Source organism: Oncorhynchus gorbuscha, linkage group LG10 (genome assembly GCF_021184085.1).
Source record: "Oncorhynchus gorbuscha isolate QuinsamMale2020 ecotype Even-year linkage group LG10, OgorEven_v1.0, whole genome shotgun sequence".
Lineage (NCBI taxonomy): Eukaryota > Metazoa > Chordata > Actinopteri > Salmoniformes > Salmonidae > Oncorhynchus > Oncorhynchus gorbuscha.
Genome location: NC_060182.1, coordinates 6,325,084 through 6,339,816, shown reverse-complemented (window position 1 = coordinate 6,339,816; position 14,733 = coordinate 6,325,084). Strand labels below are relative to the sequence as shown.

The 14,733-nt window shown below is 45.2% G+C and overlaps 1 protein-coding gene across 1 annotated transcript; it reads left to right on the top strand.

Moving 5' to 3' along the window:
• The first annotated feature begins 3,048 nt into the window (after window positions 1-3,048).
• On the top strand, window positions 3,049-6,158 carry LOC124044986 (G-protein coupled receptor 61-like). Its single transcript, XM_046364191.1, has 2 exons — window positions 3,049-3,163; window positions 3,473-6,158. The coding sequence occupies exons 1-2, from the start codon at window positions 3,097-3,099 to the stop codon at window positions 4,954-4,956; spliced, it is 1,551 nt and encodes a 516-aa protein (XP_046220147.1). The 5' UTR covers window positions 3,049-3,096; the 3' UTR covers window positions 4,957-6,158.
• The last annotated feature ends 8,575 nt before the right edge of the window (window positions 6,159-14,733 follow it).

Below are 14,733 nucleotides of genomic sequence, written 5' to 3'. Positions count from 1 at the left end.
CCCCTTCGACTAGCATTACTACACCATGTTCCATGACAGCTACTCCCCTTAGACTAGCATTACTACACCATGTTCCATGACAGCTACTCCCCTTAGACTAGCATTACAACACCATATTCCATGACAGCTACTCCCCTTAGACTAGCATTACAACACCATGTTCCATGACAGCTACTCCCCTTAGACTAGCATTACTACACCATGTTCCATGACAGCTACTCCCCTTAGACTAGCATTACAACACCATGTTCCATGACAGCTACTCCCCTTAGACTAGCATTACAACACCATGTTCCATGACAGCTACTCCCCGTAGACTAGCATTACAACACCATGTTCCATGACAGCTACTCCCCTTAGACTAGCATTACAACACCAAGTTCCATGACAGCTACTCCCCTTAGACTAGCATTACTACACGTTTCATCGAAGCTCTTCCCTTTAGAAGGACAACATTTAGATTGTTAGCATGTAAACGTTTGATTACTGATCGATAGTGTGGCCTGACAATCCACAAATAGCATAGTTTGAATTTGCAAAACTCCCATGGATGGATGCTTCGCTCTTATCTTTTGCCAGTGACTCGGTCATCTCTTCATATTTACATACAAATGTCTATTTGGTCCATATTATACTCTTAAAGTTGTATACTTTTTAAAGATAACATTACTGCTTCATTTACATCAATTATAAACTAGGAAATCAGTAGCATGACCACAGCTGACACATGTGGTCCTTCTGTAGCTCAGTTGGTAAATCAGCCAGGGTAGTGGGTTCATCCCGACCACCCAGCACACATGACTGTAAGTCGCTTTGGATAAAAGCGTCTGCTAAATGGCATATATATATACATATATATATATATATACATTCTCTCAACACTATGGATTTTCTGTCTCTGAGATGTATGGTGGGCTGCATCCTCCGTGCTTGTAGCTTCTCCCCGGACAGGGCTGGCTGTCCTGAAAAACACACTTTAGAAGATGTATATATATATATATGTACACGAGGACTGCGGTCTGTGGCATAATTACAAACACAGTGGTGAGGTGGAGATTGTACACCAGGCAAGGATTACTGTGACAGCCATAATAACATCGTTATAAAAATGTTTGTTTTACAATGACATAAAATAGTGTTAAAATGTGAGTGTTAAAATTAAAGTGTTAAAATGTGAGTGATAAAATGTGAGTGTAACATTTGAGTGTTAAAATGTGAGTGTTGAAATGAAAGTGTTAGAATGAAAGTGTTAAAATGTGAGTGTTGAGTGTTAAAATGCCTTGTTCTACATCTCATAATTACAAACAGAAAAGGAGGAAGCTGTATTTGGACCCTGCTTCATACATAGGAAAATCCCTCTCTTTGATTTCTTAGAAGGCTGTTGATGTGGCTTTGTAATGTTTACATGACGTTATTTGAAGTAGGTCAGACAGTGAATGACATTCAAAGCTTTTCTGTACTGAAGCTCTTTCTTACTACATGCATATGTTGATCTCAACAAAAGGTTTATCTCTGACAGAAACCGAATGCAGTTCATAACAGCTGTGTGTTGGCTCATTTTCCAATGACTGCATTTGAATGCCTGTTTTTAACCAATAATGTTTCTTCACCTTTGTTTCAGAGTTCAACCTCTCCAACTAGAAACCTCTCAACGTCCCTAAGGATGCAGCGTTCCTTATGAGCAACGATATAAAGAGCTGTACCTATCGGGATCATCATTAGGTAAAGCCTTCTCCTAGCACTCCAGAGACCCATCCAATCCCTTCTCCTAGCACTCCAGAGGCCCATCCAATCCCTTCTCCTAGCACTCCAGAGGCCCATCCAATCCCTTCTCCTAGCACTCCAGAGGCCCATCCAATCCCTTCTCCTAGCACTCCAGAGGCCCATCCAATCTCTTCTCCTAGCACTCCAGAGGCCCATCCAATCTCTTCTCCTAGCACTCCAGAGGCACATCCAATCCCTTCTCCTACCACTCCAGAGGCCCATCCAGTCCGTTCTGCCACCAATCCAGAGGCCCATCCAATCCCTTCTCCTACCACTCCAGAGGCCCATCCAATCCCTTCTCCTACCACTCCAGAGGCCCATCCAATCTCTTCTCCTAGCACTCCAGAGGCCCATCCAATCCCTTCTCCTACAACTCCAGAGGCCCATCCAACCTCTTCTCCTACCACTCCAGAGGCCCATCCAACCTCTTCTCCTAGCACTCCAGAGGCCCATCCAACCTCTTCTCCTAGCACTCCAGAGGCCCATCCAATCCCTTCTCCTAGCACTCCAGAGGCCCATCCAATCCCTTCTCCTAGCACTCCAGAGGCCCATCCAATCCCTTCTCCTACCACTCCAGAGGCCCATCCAGTCCGTTCTGCCACCAATCCAGAGGCCCATCCAATCCCTTCTCCTACCACTCCAGAGGCCCATCCAATCCCTTCTCCTACCACTCCAGAGGCCCATCCAATCTCTTCTCCTAGCACTCCAGAGGCCCATCCAATCCCTTCTCCTACAACTCCAGAGGCCCATCCAACCTCTTCTCCTACCACTCCAGAGGCCCATCCAACCTCTTCTCCTAGCACTCCAGAGGCCCATCCAATCCCTTCTCCTAGCACTCCAGAGGCCCATCCAATCCCTTCTCCTAGCACTCCAGAGGCCCATCCAATCTCTTCTCCTAGCACTCCAGAGGCCCATCCAATCTCTTCTCCTAGCACTCCAGAGGCCCATCCAATCTCTTCTCCTACCACTCAAGAGGCCCACCCAATCTCTTCTCCTAGCACTCCAGAGGGTCCATCCCATCCCTTATCCTACCACTACAGAGGCCCAACTCATCTACTGTCCAGACTTCCAGCATCTAGTGTTGGGTTACCCGGTGCGCGACCGGACTTTGTCTCTGGAATTAAAAGTGGGACTTTGCCAGACTTCCACCAGCCAAGGGTGGCCTGTCCAGCTCTACCTGTCCCAGACAGACAGTACCACCACCAACCAAACATCTGTTGCTAATCCCCAAACCAGTCCCCAGATCCTCAGCCCAATCCCACTGCAGGGGAGGATGGGTGATGGGCCGTTGAGTTTCCCTGGCCTCTCTCCTTCCGTCTCTCTCATCCTCGCATGGAGCCTCCGTCTGACACCTCCAGTTCCCCCTGGGACACCTCCAACTCTCTCTCCAGATCTCCAGGTTGGTATCCACGAAGATTGCAAAATTCTGGTAGCCTTCTCAAAATTCCCATGGTTTTCCAGAAATGTTGTTTAGAAGATTCTAGGAATAAGGAAGGAATAAGCAGGAAATCTGGAATCCTCCAACTCCGATTTCTGGAATAATCTGGGAATTTGCGGAAAGTTATCCAAATTTTGTACTGACTTGGTAGACTTTGTGTTTATGTTATTTGATAATTGTTTGTGTATGTATTGTTGTACTCAAATGGCTGAGGCAATTCTACATGTATTTTAAATATGCCTAATAAAATGAATTATTTATTTCATTCAGGGCCATGGCTCCCAGCCCTCCCAGTCTCGCTGCACCCCAACGTGAGTTTTCCTGTGGGCATCGGCGCCAGCGGAGCCCCCCTGTCCCTGACCCACTCCCTGGCCCTGGTTGCCATGCTCCTCATGGACCTCCTGGCCGTCGTTGGCAACCTAGCTGTCATGGCCGTCATCACCAAGACGCTGCAGCTGAGGAAGTTCGCCTTCGTGTTCCATCTGTGTCTGGTCGACCTACTGGCGGCTCTGGTTCTGATGCCTCTGGGGATGCTGTCGGACCGGATCTTGGTGCATGATGAGGCACTCTGCCAGAGCTACCTCTGCCTGAGTGTAGGGCTGGTCAGTGCTGCCATTTTGTCTATCTCAGCCATCAACGTGGAGAGGTATTACTACATCGTCCATCCGATGCGCCATGAGGTGAAAATGACAGCAGGGGTGGTTGTGGCAGTGTTAGTCGGAATCTGGGTCAAAGCTATTGTGATGTCAGCTCTGCCTCTACTGGGCTGGGTGCCCCAGGGAAACCAGGGGGTAGGTGTCGGACTTGGAATGGGACTAGGGAGTCCCATGATCCCGGGTCCTCCAAGCCAGAGACGTTGCTCCCTACACTGGACTGGAGGAGGAGGGACCACACGATTAATCTTCATGGTCTTCTTCACCTTTGTCTACTTCCTGTGTGCAGTACTGATCATTCTTATTGTGTACTGTAACATGTTTAAAGTAGCCCGGGTGGCAGCCATGCAGCATGGCCCCTTACCGACCGGGATGGACACACCTGGTCCCCGCCCTCACCGCTCCGAGTCCCTCAGCAGCCACTCCACCATGGTTGTCAGCTTGGGGGGCTCTGGGGGCCCATGTCCTCCACTCCGCACCCCCAGTCAGAGGACCTTCAACGGGGGTAAAGCCGCGGCAGTCCTGGTGGCGGTTGGAGGCCAGTTCCTATGCTGCTGGCTGCCTTACTTCTCCTTCCACCTGTATGCTGCCCTGGTCTCTACCCCCCAGGCCTCCTTGGTCTCTACCCAGCTGGAAGAAGTTGTGACCTGGATTGGTTACTTCTGCTTCACCTCCAACCCTTTCTTCTACGGCTGTCTGAATCGGCAGATCCGAACAGAGCTGGGCCGAAGCCTGGCCTGTCTCTTTAAGCGGGCAGGGCCGGGCGATGGGGATCAGCTGGCCAGCAGAGAGGCCTCCATCGAGGAGAACTTCCTCCAGTTCCTTCAGGGGACAGGGTGCAATCTGGAGCCCTCCACCCAGGCACACAGCAGGGCTAGCAGGACCGAGGAGGAGGCGGGGGAGAGGGGCCCTCTTCGAGATGTACCTCGTCAGGACAACACTCTGGTTCAGGAACACACGCCTGTTGACTTCCACATCCCTGGACAGATTATCGAGAAGACCTCGGAGTCCTTGGAGCAGCAGGATCTGAATCTGAACGATGACATCAACCTAGCGGAAAACTGCTGCAGAGTAAACAGGACCGTGCTGGACAGTGCCTGAACTCTAGTATTGGACGTTCATTCGTACAGTAGGCCGGTTTTTGGACCAGGCATCAGAGGTAGAAACATTAAAGCCTTCGTCTGCAGGCCAAACATCGGCGTAGAAGTCCTGTGGTGGAAACGGCAGGTAGATGACCTGTCCTTTAAAACGTCTGGGGTTCTAATTCTATTTGATGCTGTTTGACGATTTTGTTTTCCACCGTTGCTACAGTTGGATTATGGGACATACATGATGTACCTAGTCAGTGAGACATTGCTCTTGAGCTACAGTTACAGTGAACCTATCATATAGACTTGGTATCGTCTCTTGAAGAATTCAGGTTATTATCATTTGCATTCTTTGGGACTGTCACTTGAATCAGGGTTCCTCTAGGAGGTATGATGAAGGGTTCGGGGGAAATTCCATTGAAATTCCAATTCCAATCATCCTCAATGCTTTAAAAAAAAAAGTTTTACTTCCAAAATAGACTGAATTTAAATGTAATTGACCCTAACCCTGGTATAACAACATTGGTACCCATTTACCATTAAGACCAAAACCCATTACATCAAATACATACAGACAGTCAATCTACCTCCCCTGTTTCCTGTCAATCCTCCCACTGATTTATATTCTGGAGAGAACATCATACTACCACTTCGCAATCTTTGTTTTAGTGTGGATGTACACCCCCCCCCTCTCCCTGCACCAAGACAATCAGTTAAACAAATGTCAAACTCCAGTCCTATAGACATACATACAGTAGCAGACATAGGGGTTAAGAACCAGGTCAACACACAGATCACAGAAAGGCCGAATCCATTTGTATGAAACGCGTGTTTATTCCACGTTCACTTTCTCATTCTCCGCTTCCTAATGCAACCAAGAAATGAATACAGATTTAGTCACTTTCCATTTCTGACTGTATCTCAATCTGAAGCTCTATGGGCCCTGGTCATAAGAAGTGCACTATATGAGGAATAGGGCGCCATTTTGGATGCAGACAATGTGTTAACAGGATCATTTCACAGCTGGTTCTTCACCAGTGGTATTTATAGCAAGCTGGCACATTAGGTTATTTTAGACTCTGAATACATTACTGCTTTTATTTGGTCTATGTATTTGAGCAGAAAGGGTAGCCTAGTGGTTAGAGTGTAGAGGTGGCAGGTAGCCTAGTGGTTAGAGTGTAGAGGCGGCAGGGTAGCCTAGTGGTTAGAGTGTAGAGGCGGCAGGGTAGCCGGAAGGTTGCGAGTTCAAACCCCCGAGCTGACAAGGTACAAATCTGTCATTCTGCCCCTGAACAGGCAGTTAACCCACTGTTCCTAGACCAGTTAACCCACTGTTCCCAGACCAGTTAACCCACTGTTCCTAGACCAGTTAACCCACTGTTCCTAGACCAGTTAACCCACTGTTCCTAGACCAGTTAACCCACTGTTCCTAGACCAGTTAACCCACTGTTCCTAGACCAGTTAACCCACTGTTCCTAGACCAGTTAACCCACTGTTCCTAGACCAGTTAACCCACTGTTCATAGACCAGTTAACCCACTGTTCCTAGACCAGTTAACCCACTATTCCTAGACCAGTTAACCCACTGTTCCTAGACCAGTTAACCCACTGTTCCTAGACCAGTTAACCCACTGTTCCTAGACCAGTTAACCCACTGTTCCTAGACCAGTTAACCCACTGTTCCTAGACCAGTTAACCCACTGTTCCTAGACCAGTTAACCCACTGTTCCTAGACCAGTTAACCAACTGTTCCTAGACCAGTTAACCAACTGTTCCTAGACCAGTTAACCCACTGTTCCTAGACCAGTTAACCCACTGTTCCACTGTTCCTAGACCAGTTAACCCACTGTTCCTAGACCAGTTAACCCACTGTTCCTAGACCAGTTAACCCACTGTTCCACTGTTCCTAGACCAGTTAACCCACTGTTCCTAGACCAGTTAACCCACTGTTCCTAGACCAGTTAACCCACTGTTCCTAGAACCCACCAGTTAACCCACTGTTCCTAGACCAGTTAACCCACTGTTCCTAGACCAGTTAACCCACTGTTCCTAGACCAGTTAACCAACTGTTCCTAGACCAGTTAACCCACTGTTCCTAGACCAGTTAACCCACTGTTCCACTGTTCCTAGACCAGTTAACCCACTGTTCCTAGACCAGTTAACCCACTGTTCCTAGACCAGTTAACCCACTGTTCCACTGTTCCTAGACCAGTTAACCCACTGTTCCTAGACCAGTTAACCCACTGTTCCTAGACCAGTTAACCCACTGTTCCTAGACCAGTTAACCCACTGTTCCTAGACCAGTTAACCCACTGTTCCTAGACCAGTTAACCCACTGTTCCTAGACCAGTTAACCCACTGTTCCTAGACCAGTTAACCCACTGTTCCTAGACCAGTTAACCCACTGTTCCTAGACCAGTTAACCCACTGTTCCACTGTTCCTAGACCAGTTAACCCACTGTTCCTAGACCAGTTAACCCACTGTTCCTAGACCAGTTAACCCACTGTTCCACTGTTCCTAGACCAGTTAACCCACTGTTCCTAGACCAGTTAACCCACTGTTCCCAGGCCGTCATTGAAAATAAGAATTTGTTCTTGACTGACTTGCCTGGTTAAATAAAGGTAAAATACAACAAAATAAATATTGTTGTGTACTTGTGATATCACACAGACAACAACTTCTTAACTACTAATATTATCTGATCTTATTTTCCAAGAGAATGTTGATGTAGATTATTTGGCACGATTTAACAAATGGTTAGGCAATAATTACTGTTTAGAATAGATACGGTATAATGACAAATCTAGCTTTGCTTTTTTTCCCTCCATATTTTCCTCAGCTCCATTTGAGCCCTCTCTCTGTCACGGAAGGGACGTGTGGAGTTTCAGTGTGTTCAAATGTCAACTTCGTTCAAAATGTCAGTTGAGAGTCGGACGGCAGCAGACAGCTGTTGAAGCCGCTTATAAAATGGGGACAGATTCAAAAGATTTGGGGCTGAGTTCCAAATGGCACCCTGTTCCCTATATAGCGCACTCATTTTTTAAAACCAGAACCCTATGGGCCCTGGTCAAAAGTTGTGCACTACGTAGGGAATAGAGTGCCATTTTCGACAAAACCAATTGCCAACCTCCACCAATGTCCCTGGTGTTTACAGGTAAACGTTGACGAGTGGCTGACAGTACAGGCTAAGTGTTCTGTGGTGTTTACCTAGAAACACCCACGGCTTGTTGTGGCTGACAGTACAGGCTAAGTGTTCTGTGGTGTTTACCTAGAAACACCCACGGCTTGTTGTGGCTGACAGTACAGGCTAAGTGTTCTGTGGTGTTTACCTAGAAACACCCACGGCTTGTTGTGGCTGACAGTACAGGCTAAGTGTTCTGTGGTGTTTACCTAGAAACACCCACGGCTTGTTGTGGCTGACAGTACAGGCTAAGTGTTCTGTGGTGTTTACCTAGAAACACCCACGGCTTGTTGTGCCTGACAGTACAGGCTAAGTGTTCTGTGGTGTTATCTAGAAACACCCACGGCTTGTTGTGGCTGACAGTACAGGCTAAGTGTTCTGTGGTGTTATCTAGAAACACCCACGGCTTGTTGTGGCTGACAGTACAGGCTAAGTGTTCTGTGGTGTTTACCTAGAAACACCCACGGCTTGTTGTGGCTGACAGTACAGGCTAAGTGTTCTGTGGTGTTTACCTAGAAACACCCACGGCTTGTTGTGGCTGACAGTACAGGCTAAGTGTTCTGTGTTCTGTGGTGTTTACCTAGAAACACCCACGGCTTGTTGTGGCTGACAGTACAGGCTAAGTGTTCTGTGGTGTTTACCTAGAAACACCCACGGCTTGTTGTGGCTGACAGTACAGGCTAAGTGTTCTGTGGTGTTTACCTAGAAACACCCACGGCTTGTTGTGGCTACACAGCAAAGGTGACAGACAGACAGGTGTGATGAATGATTCTTACACATGGCACGCTTTTACCTCAGCCCTTCTCCTGTATTCTCTCTCTCTCTCTGTTTCTGTCTCTCTCTCTCTCTCTGTCTCTCTGTCTCTCTCTCTCTCTCTCTCTGTCTCTCTCTGTCGCTCTGTCTATCTCTCTCTGTCTCTCTGTCTCTCTCTCTCTGTCGCTCTCTCTCTCTCTGTCGCTCTGTCTCTCTCTCTGTCGCTCTGTCTCTCTCTCGGTCTGTCTCTCTCTCACTGTCTCTCTTGGTCTATCTCTCTGTTGCTCTGTCTCTCTCGCTCTGTCTCTCTCTCACTGTCTCTCTGTTGCTCTGTCTCTCTCTCTCTCTCTCTGTTGCTCTGTCTCTCTCGCTCTGTCTCTCTCTCACTGTCTATCTCTCGCTCCGTCTCTCTCTCTCTGTCAGTCTCTGTCTGTCTGTCTGTCTGTCTGTCTGTCTGTCTGTCTGTCTGTCTGTCTGTCTGTCTGTCTGTCTGTCTGTCTGTCTGTCTGTCTGTCTGTCTGTCTGTCTGTCTGTCTGTCTGTCTGTCTGTCTGTCTGTCTGTCTGTCTGTCTGTCTGTCTGTCTGTCTGTCTGTCTGTCTGTCTGTCTGTCTGTCTGTCTGTCTTTATAGACATGAAAGTGTTAAAAACAGACATTGCCAAAGCAAATGTGTAAATTTATCAGATCGTGATAATGTTGACTTCACTTCCCTCGCTTATCGACCAAAGCACTCTGAGAAGTTTTAGATTTCGGTGAAAAGTTTTTTGGAGAGAAGAACTTAAACGTTCCTAATTTTCTTGTGTCCATATTGACCCTGGTCAATAGTTGTCCACTATGTAGGGAATAGAAGGCCATTTGGGATACAATCTTGTGTAATGACTTCAGTGCCAACTGTTGTTTTTCAATAGGACTGTTTCTGTTTCTAGCACATTTATGTTGCATGAAAAGAAAATGGGGTGGTGAGGCAAAAATCAATGTCGTCCTGAGTTGTCTTTCAACGGGTTGCAGTTTAATACGGCCAGAGAACAACCTTCAATTCGTATTTCAGACCATATAGCATGTTTTCAACATGAACCTTGAGTAGCATGGAGGATGTCCTCAAATGGAAGAACATGAAAATGTTTGTCTATACGGCTATATATAGTATATATAAGTATATAATAGTATATATATAGTATATATAGAGTATATATATAGTATATATATAGTATATAATAGTATATATATAGTATATATAGAGTATATATATATATATGTATATATATAATAGTATATATATATATAGTATATATATATAGTATATGTATATATAGTATATAATAGTATATAATAGTATATATATATATATATAGTATATATATATATGTATATATATAATAGTATATATAGTATATAGTATATATATATAGTATATATAGAGTATATATATATATATATACTATATATAGTATATATATAGTATATAATAGTATATATATAGTATATATAGAGTATATATATAGTATATGTATAGTATATAATAGTATATATATAGTATATAGTAGTATATATATAGTATATATATAGTATATATATAGAGTATATATAGAGTATATATAGAGTATATATATAGTATATATATATAGTATATATAGAGTATATAATAGTATATATATAGTATATATATAGTATATATATATAGTATATAATAGTATATATATAGTATATATATAGTATATATATAGTATATAATAGTATATATATAGTATATATAGAGTATATATATAGTATATATATATATATAGTATATATAGTATATATATAGTATATAATAGTATATAATAGTATATGTATATATATATAGTATATAATAGTATATATAGTATAGTATATATATAGTATATATAAAGTATATAATAGTATATGTATAGTATATATAGAGTATATATAGTATATATATATAGTATATATATATATAGTATATATATATAGTATATATAGTATATAATAGTATATATATAGTATATATAGAGTATATATATAGTATATATATAGTATATAATAGTATATATATAATATATAGAGTATATATATAGTATATATAGAGTATATATATATAGTATATAGAGTATATATAGGGTATATATATAGTATATATAGCTAGATGGTTGATTTAAAAAAAAGATTGACAGTATATTAATTTATTCAGTTATTCATTATTTTTGTATTGAATAATTTATTTTGACCCTTGAAGAAATTGACTGGTTTTTGGATCTGTCCGTTCTGTTTTTGTCTCTTTCTATTTTGACATCTCTTCTGTATTGGTTACCAATCACAGAGTTAATTAAAGATATAGACTAGATGAACCTCTGTGTCCTTTTTCATGACCTCTAATACGCTGTCAAATGTGACCAGTGTTCGGACCACTTATTTTTCATGACCTCTAATACGCTGTCAAATGTGACCAGTGTTCGGACCACTTATTTTTCATGACCTCTAATACGCTGTCAAATGTGACCAGTGTTCGGACCACTTATTTTTCATGACCTCTAATACGCTGTCAAATGTGACCAGTGTTCGGACCACTTATTTTTCATGACCTCTAATACGCTGTCAACAAATTTAGATAAATAACTTAGATATGTTTAAGTGACATTATTTAAATGATGCCCATTAATCATCATGCGTGTGTGTGTGTGTGTGTGTGTGTGTGTGTGTGTGTGTGTGTGTGTGTGTGTGTGTGTGTGTGTGTGTGTGTGTGCGTGTGACCATTCAACATGTATCTCTGTAGGTTGTATTGGCGGGAGACATTGAGAGTGATGGTGTCATTGGACGATGTCACAGATGTCAGATGAAGCAGGAAGAACGTGATGAAAGAGGTCTGACAGGAGTAGCAGCATTAACAGCAGCACTGACTGACAGGCTCTATAACATGAAGGAAGATTGTCACACAGTAAATCAAGGAGAGTTGAAATCACAGCGTTACATTTTTTTTTGTGGGGGGGGTTAAATTGACTCTACCGTGAGTTAGGTAGCCTAGTGGTTAGAGAGCGTTGGGCCAGTAACCGAAAGGTTGCTGGATCGAATCCCTGAGCTGACAAGTTAAATATCTGTCGTTCTGACCGTTTTTTGTTTGTTTTGTAGAAGCAGCTAACTGACAACGGGACGGATTCATCCCGGTTGAGTCCGTTTCTGTCGTTACAACATGCTAGGTGTTATGGCAAACGTGTCTTTGGTTGCCAAGGCAACTCCCTCCCTCCAGCAGCACAGCACATGCAGTCAAGAGCAGAGGAGGGGAAAACAATTGTTTTTCCACCTACATTTGTATTTTTTTATTATGTTTTGCTATTCAAATGATTATAATGGTGACTGGTTGACCAATAACCTTAATCCAAACATTCCATAAATGTCACAAGTCCAAACTCTGATCATTGGCTTGATCGCTCGCAACCCATAACAATCTCCACCCAGTTGACTGCTTTAAAATGAGGTCATCTCGAACCCTCCTTCTTCCTCTATGAACCTTTGACCTCCGTCTTCACTGACCTCGACAGTGGTTGTCTCTCTTAGGCGGCGTTCACCACCTCTCATTCTCTCCCTCTTATCTGGGGCGGCAAGGTAGCCTAGTGGTTAGAGTGTAGGGACGGCAGGTAGCCTAGTGGTTAGAGCGTTGGACTAGTAACCGGCAGGTAGCCTAGTGGTTAGAGTGTAGGGACGGCAGGTAGCCTAGTGGTTAGAGTGTAGGGACGGCAGGTAGCCTAGTGGTTAGAGCGTTGGACTAGTAACCGGCAGGTAGCCTAGTGGTTAGAGCGTTGGACTAGTAACCAGCAGGTAGCCTAGTAGTTAGAGCGTTGGACTAGTAACCAGCAGGTAGCCTAGTGGTTAGAGCGTTGGACTAGTAACCAGCAGGTAGCCTAGTGGTTAGAGCGTTGGACTAGTAACCAGCAGGTAGCCTAGTGGTTAGAGCGTTGGACTAGTAACCAGCAGGTAGCCTAGTGGTTAGAGAGTTGGACTAGTCACCAGCAAGTAGCCTAGTGGTTAGAGCGTTGGACTAGTAACCAGCAGGGTGCCTAGTGGTTAGAGCGTTGGACTAGTAACCAGCAGGTAGCCTAGTGGTTAGAGCGTTGGACTAGTAACCAGCAGGTAGCCTAGTGGTTAGAGCGTTGGACTAGTAACCAGCAGGTAGCCTAGTGGTTAGAGCGTTGGACTAGTAACCAGCAGGGTGCCTAGTGGTTAGAGCGTTGGACTAGTAACCAGCAGGTAGCCTAGTGGTTAGAGTGTTGGACTAGTAACCGTCAGGTAGCCTAGTGGTTAGAGCGTTGGACTAGTAACCAGCAGGTAGCCTAGTGGTTAGAGCGTTGGACTAGTCGCCGGAAGGTTGCAAGTTCAAATCCCCGAGCTGACAAGGTACAAATTTGTTGTTTTGCTAGAGCGAGGGGCCAGGCTAGAGGGAGGGGCCAGTCTGTGAAGTGTACAGCTGTTTCTGATCATCATGGTGGGGGGAGGGGCCAGGCTAGAGGGAGGGGCCAGTCTGTGACGTGTACAGCTGTTTCTGATCATCAACGTCATGGTGGGGGGGGCCAGGCTAGAGGGAGGGGCCAGTCTGTGACGTGTACAGCTGTTTCTGATTATCAACGTCATGGTGGGGGGCAGGCTAGAGGGAGGGGCCAGTCTGCGACGTGTACAGCTGTTTCTGATTATCAACGTCATGAAGGGGGGCTTCCGTTTCGTTGGTTTTCAAATGATGGATTCAGCCGTTGTTTTGATGTTGGAGAGAGGGAGGGGGGAGGAAGGGAGGGGGGAGGGAGGGCCTCCTGGAGGTTGGTTCAAACGCCCTCTGACCTTTCAGTGGGATCAAAGAGTGTTGAAGCGGCTTCTGTCTCAGTTTAGGGGGCTGTTGAATAGCCTGCTCCCAGGTCAGTTTAGGGGGCTGTTGAATAGCCTGGTCCCAGGTCAGTTTAGGGGGCTGTTGAATAGCCGTGTTCTAGGTCTGTTTATGCATTTGTCTACTCCATTGTCATTGTCAAGCCACAGATGCAAATCCATAAGGAGTTGGCAAGGGAGCACAAGCAGACGGGCTAGAGGAGCCAGGTTAGAGGGAGGAGCCAGGCTAGAGGGAGGAGCCAGGCTAGAGGGAGGAGACAGGTTAGAGGGAGGAGCCAGGCTAGAGGAGCCAGTTTAGAGGGAGGAGCCAGTTTAGAGGGAGGAGCCAGGCTAGAGGGAGGAGCCAGGTTAGAGGAGCCAGGCTCGAGGGAGGAGTCAGGCTAGAGAGAGGAGCAAGGCTAGAGGTGCCAGGCTAGAGGGAGGAGCCAGGCTAGAGAGAGGAGCAAGGCTAGAGGTGCCAGGCTAGAGGGAGGAGCCAGGCTAGAGGAGTCAAGCAAGAGGGAGGAGCCAGGCTAGAGGGGGGCCAGGCTGAGGGAGGAGCCAGGCTAGAGGGAGGGGCCAGGCTGAGGGAGGAGCCAGGCTAGAGGGAGGAGTCAGGCTACAGGGAGAAGCCAGGCTAGAAGAGCCAGGCTAGAGGAGCCAGGCTAGAGGGAGGAGCCAGGCTAGAGTTGTCAGGCTAGAGGGAGGAGCCAGGCTAGAGTTGTCAGGCTAGAGGGAGGAGCCAGGCTAGAGTAGTCAGGCTAGAGGGAGGAGCCAGTCAACATGGGCTTTTTTCACTTTATTCCTGACTTCTCTGATGAAATGCAGAGTAATCTACAGTGCCTTGCATAAGTACTCAGACCCCACATTCAGACCCACACCTCACATGTTATTGTGTTACAAAGTGGGATTAAAATTGATTTAATTGTCTTTTTTTTGTCAACAATCTACACAAAATACTGGAAGACAAATTATATATATTTTTAAGATAAATACAAAATTCCTAACTAAAATA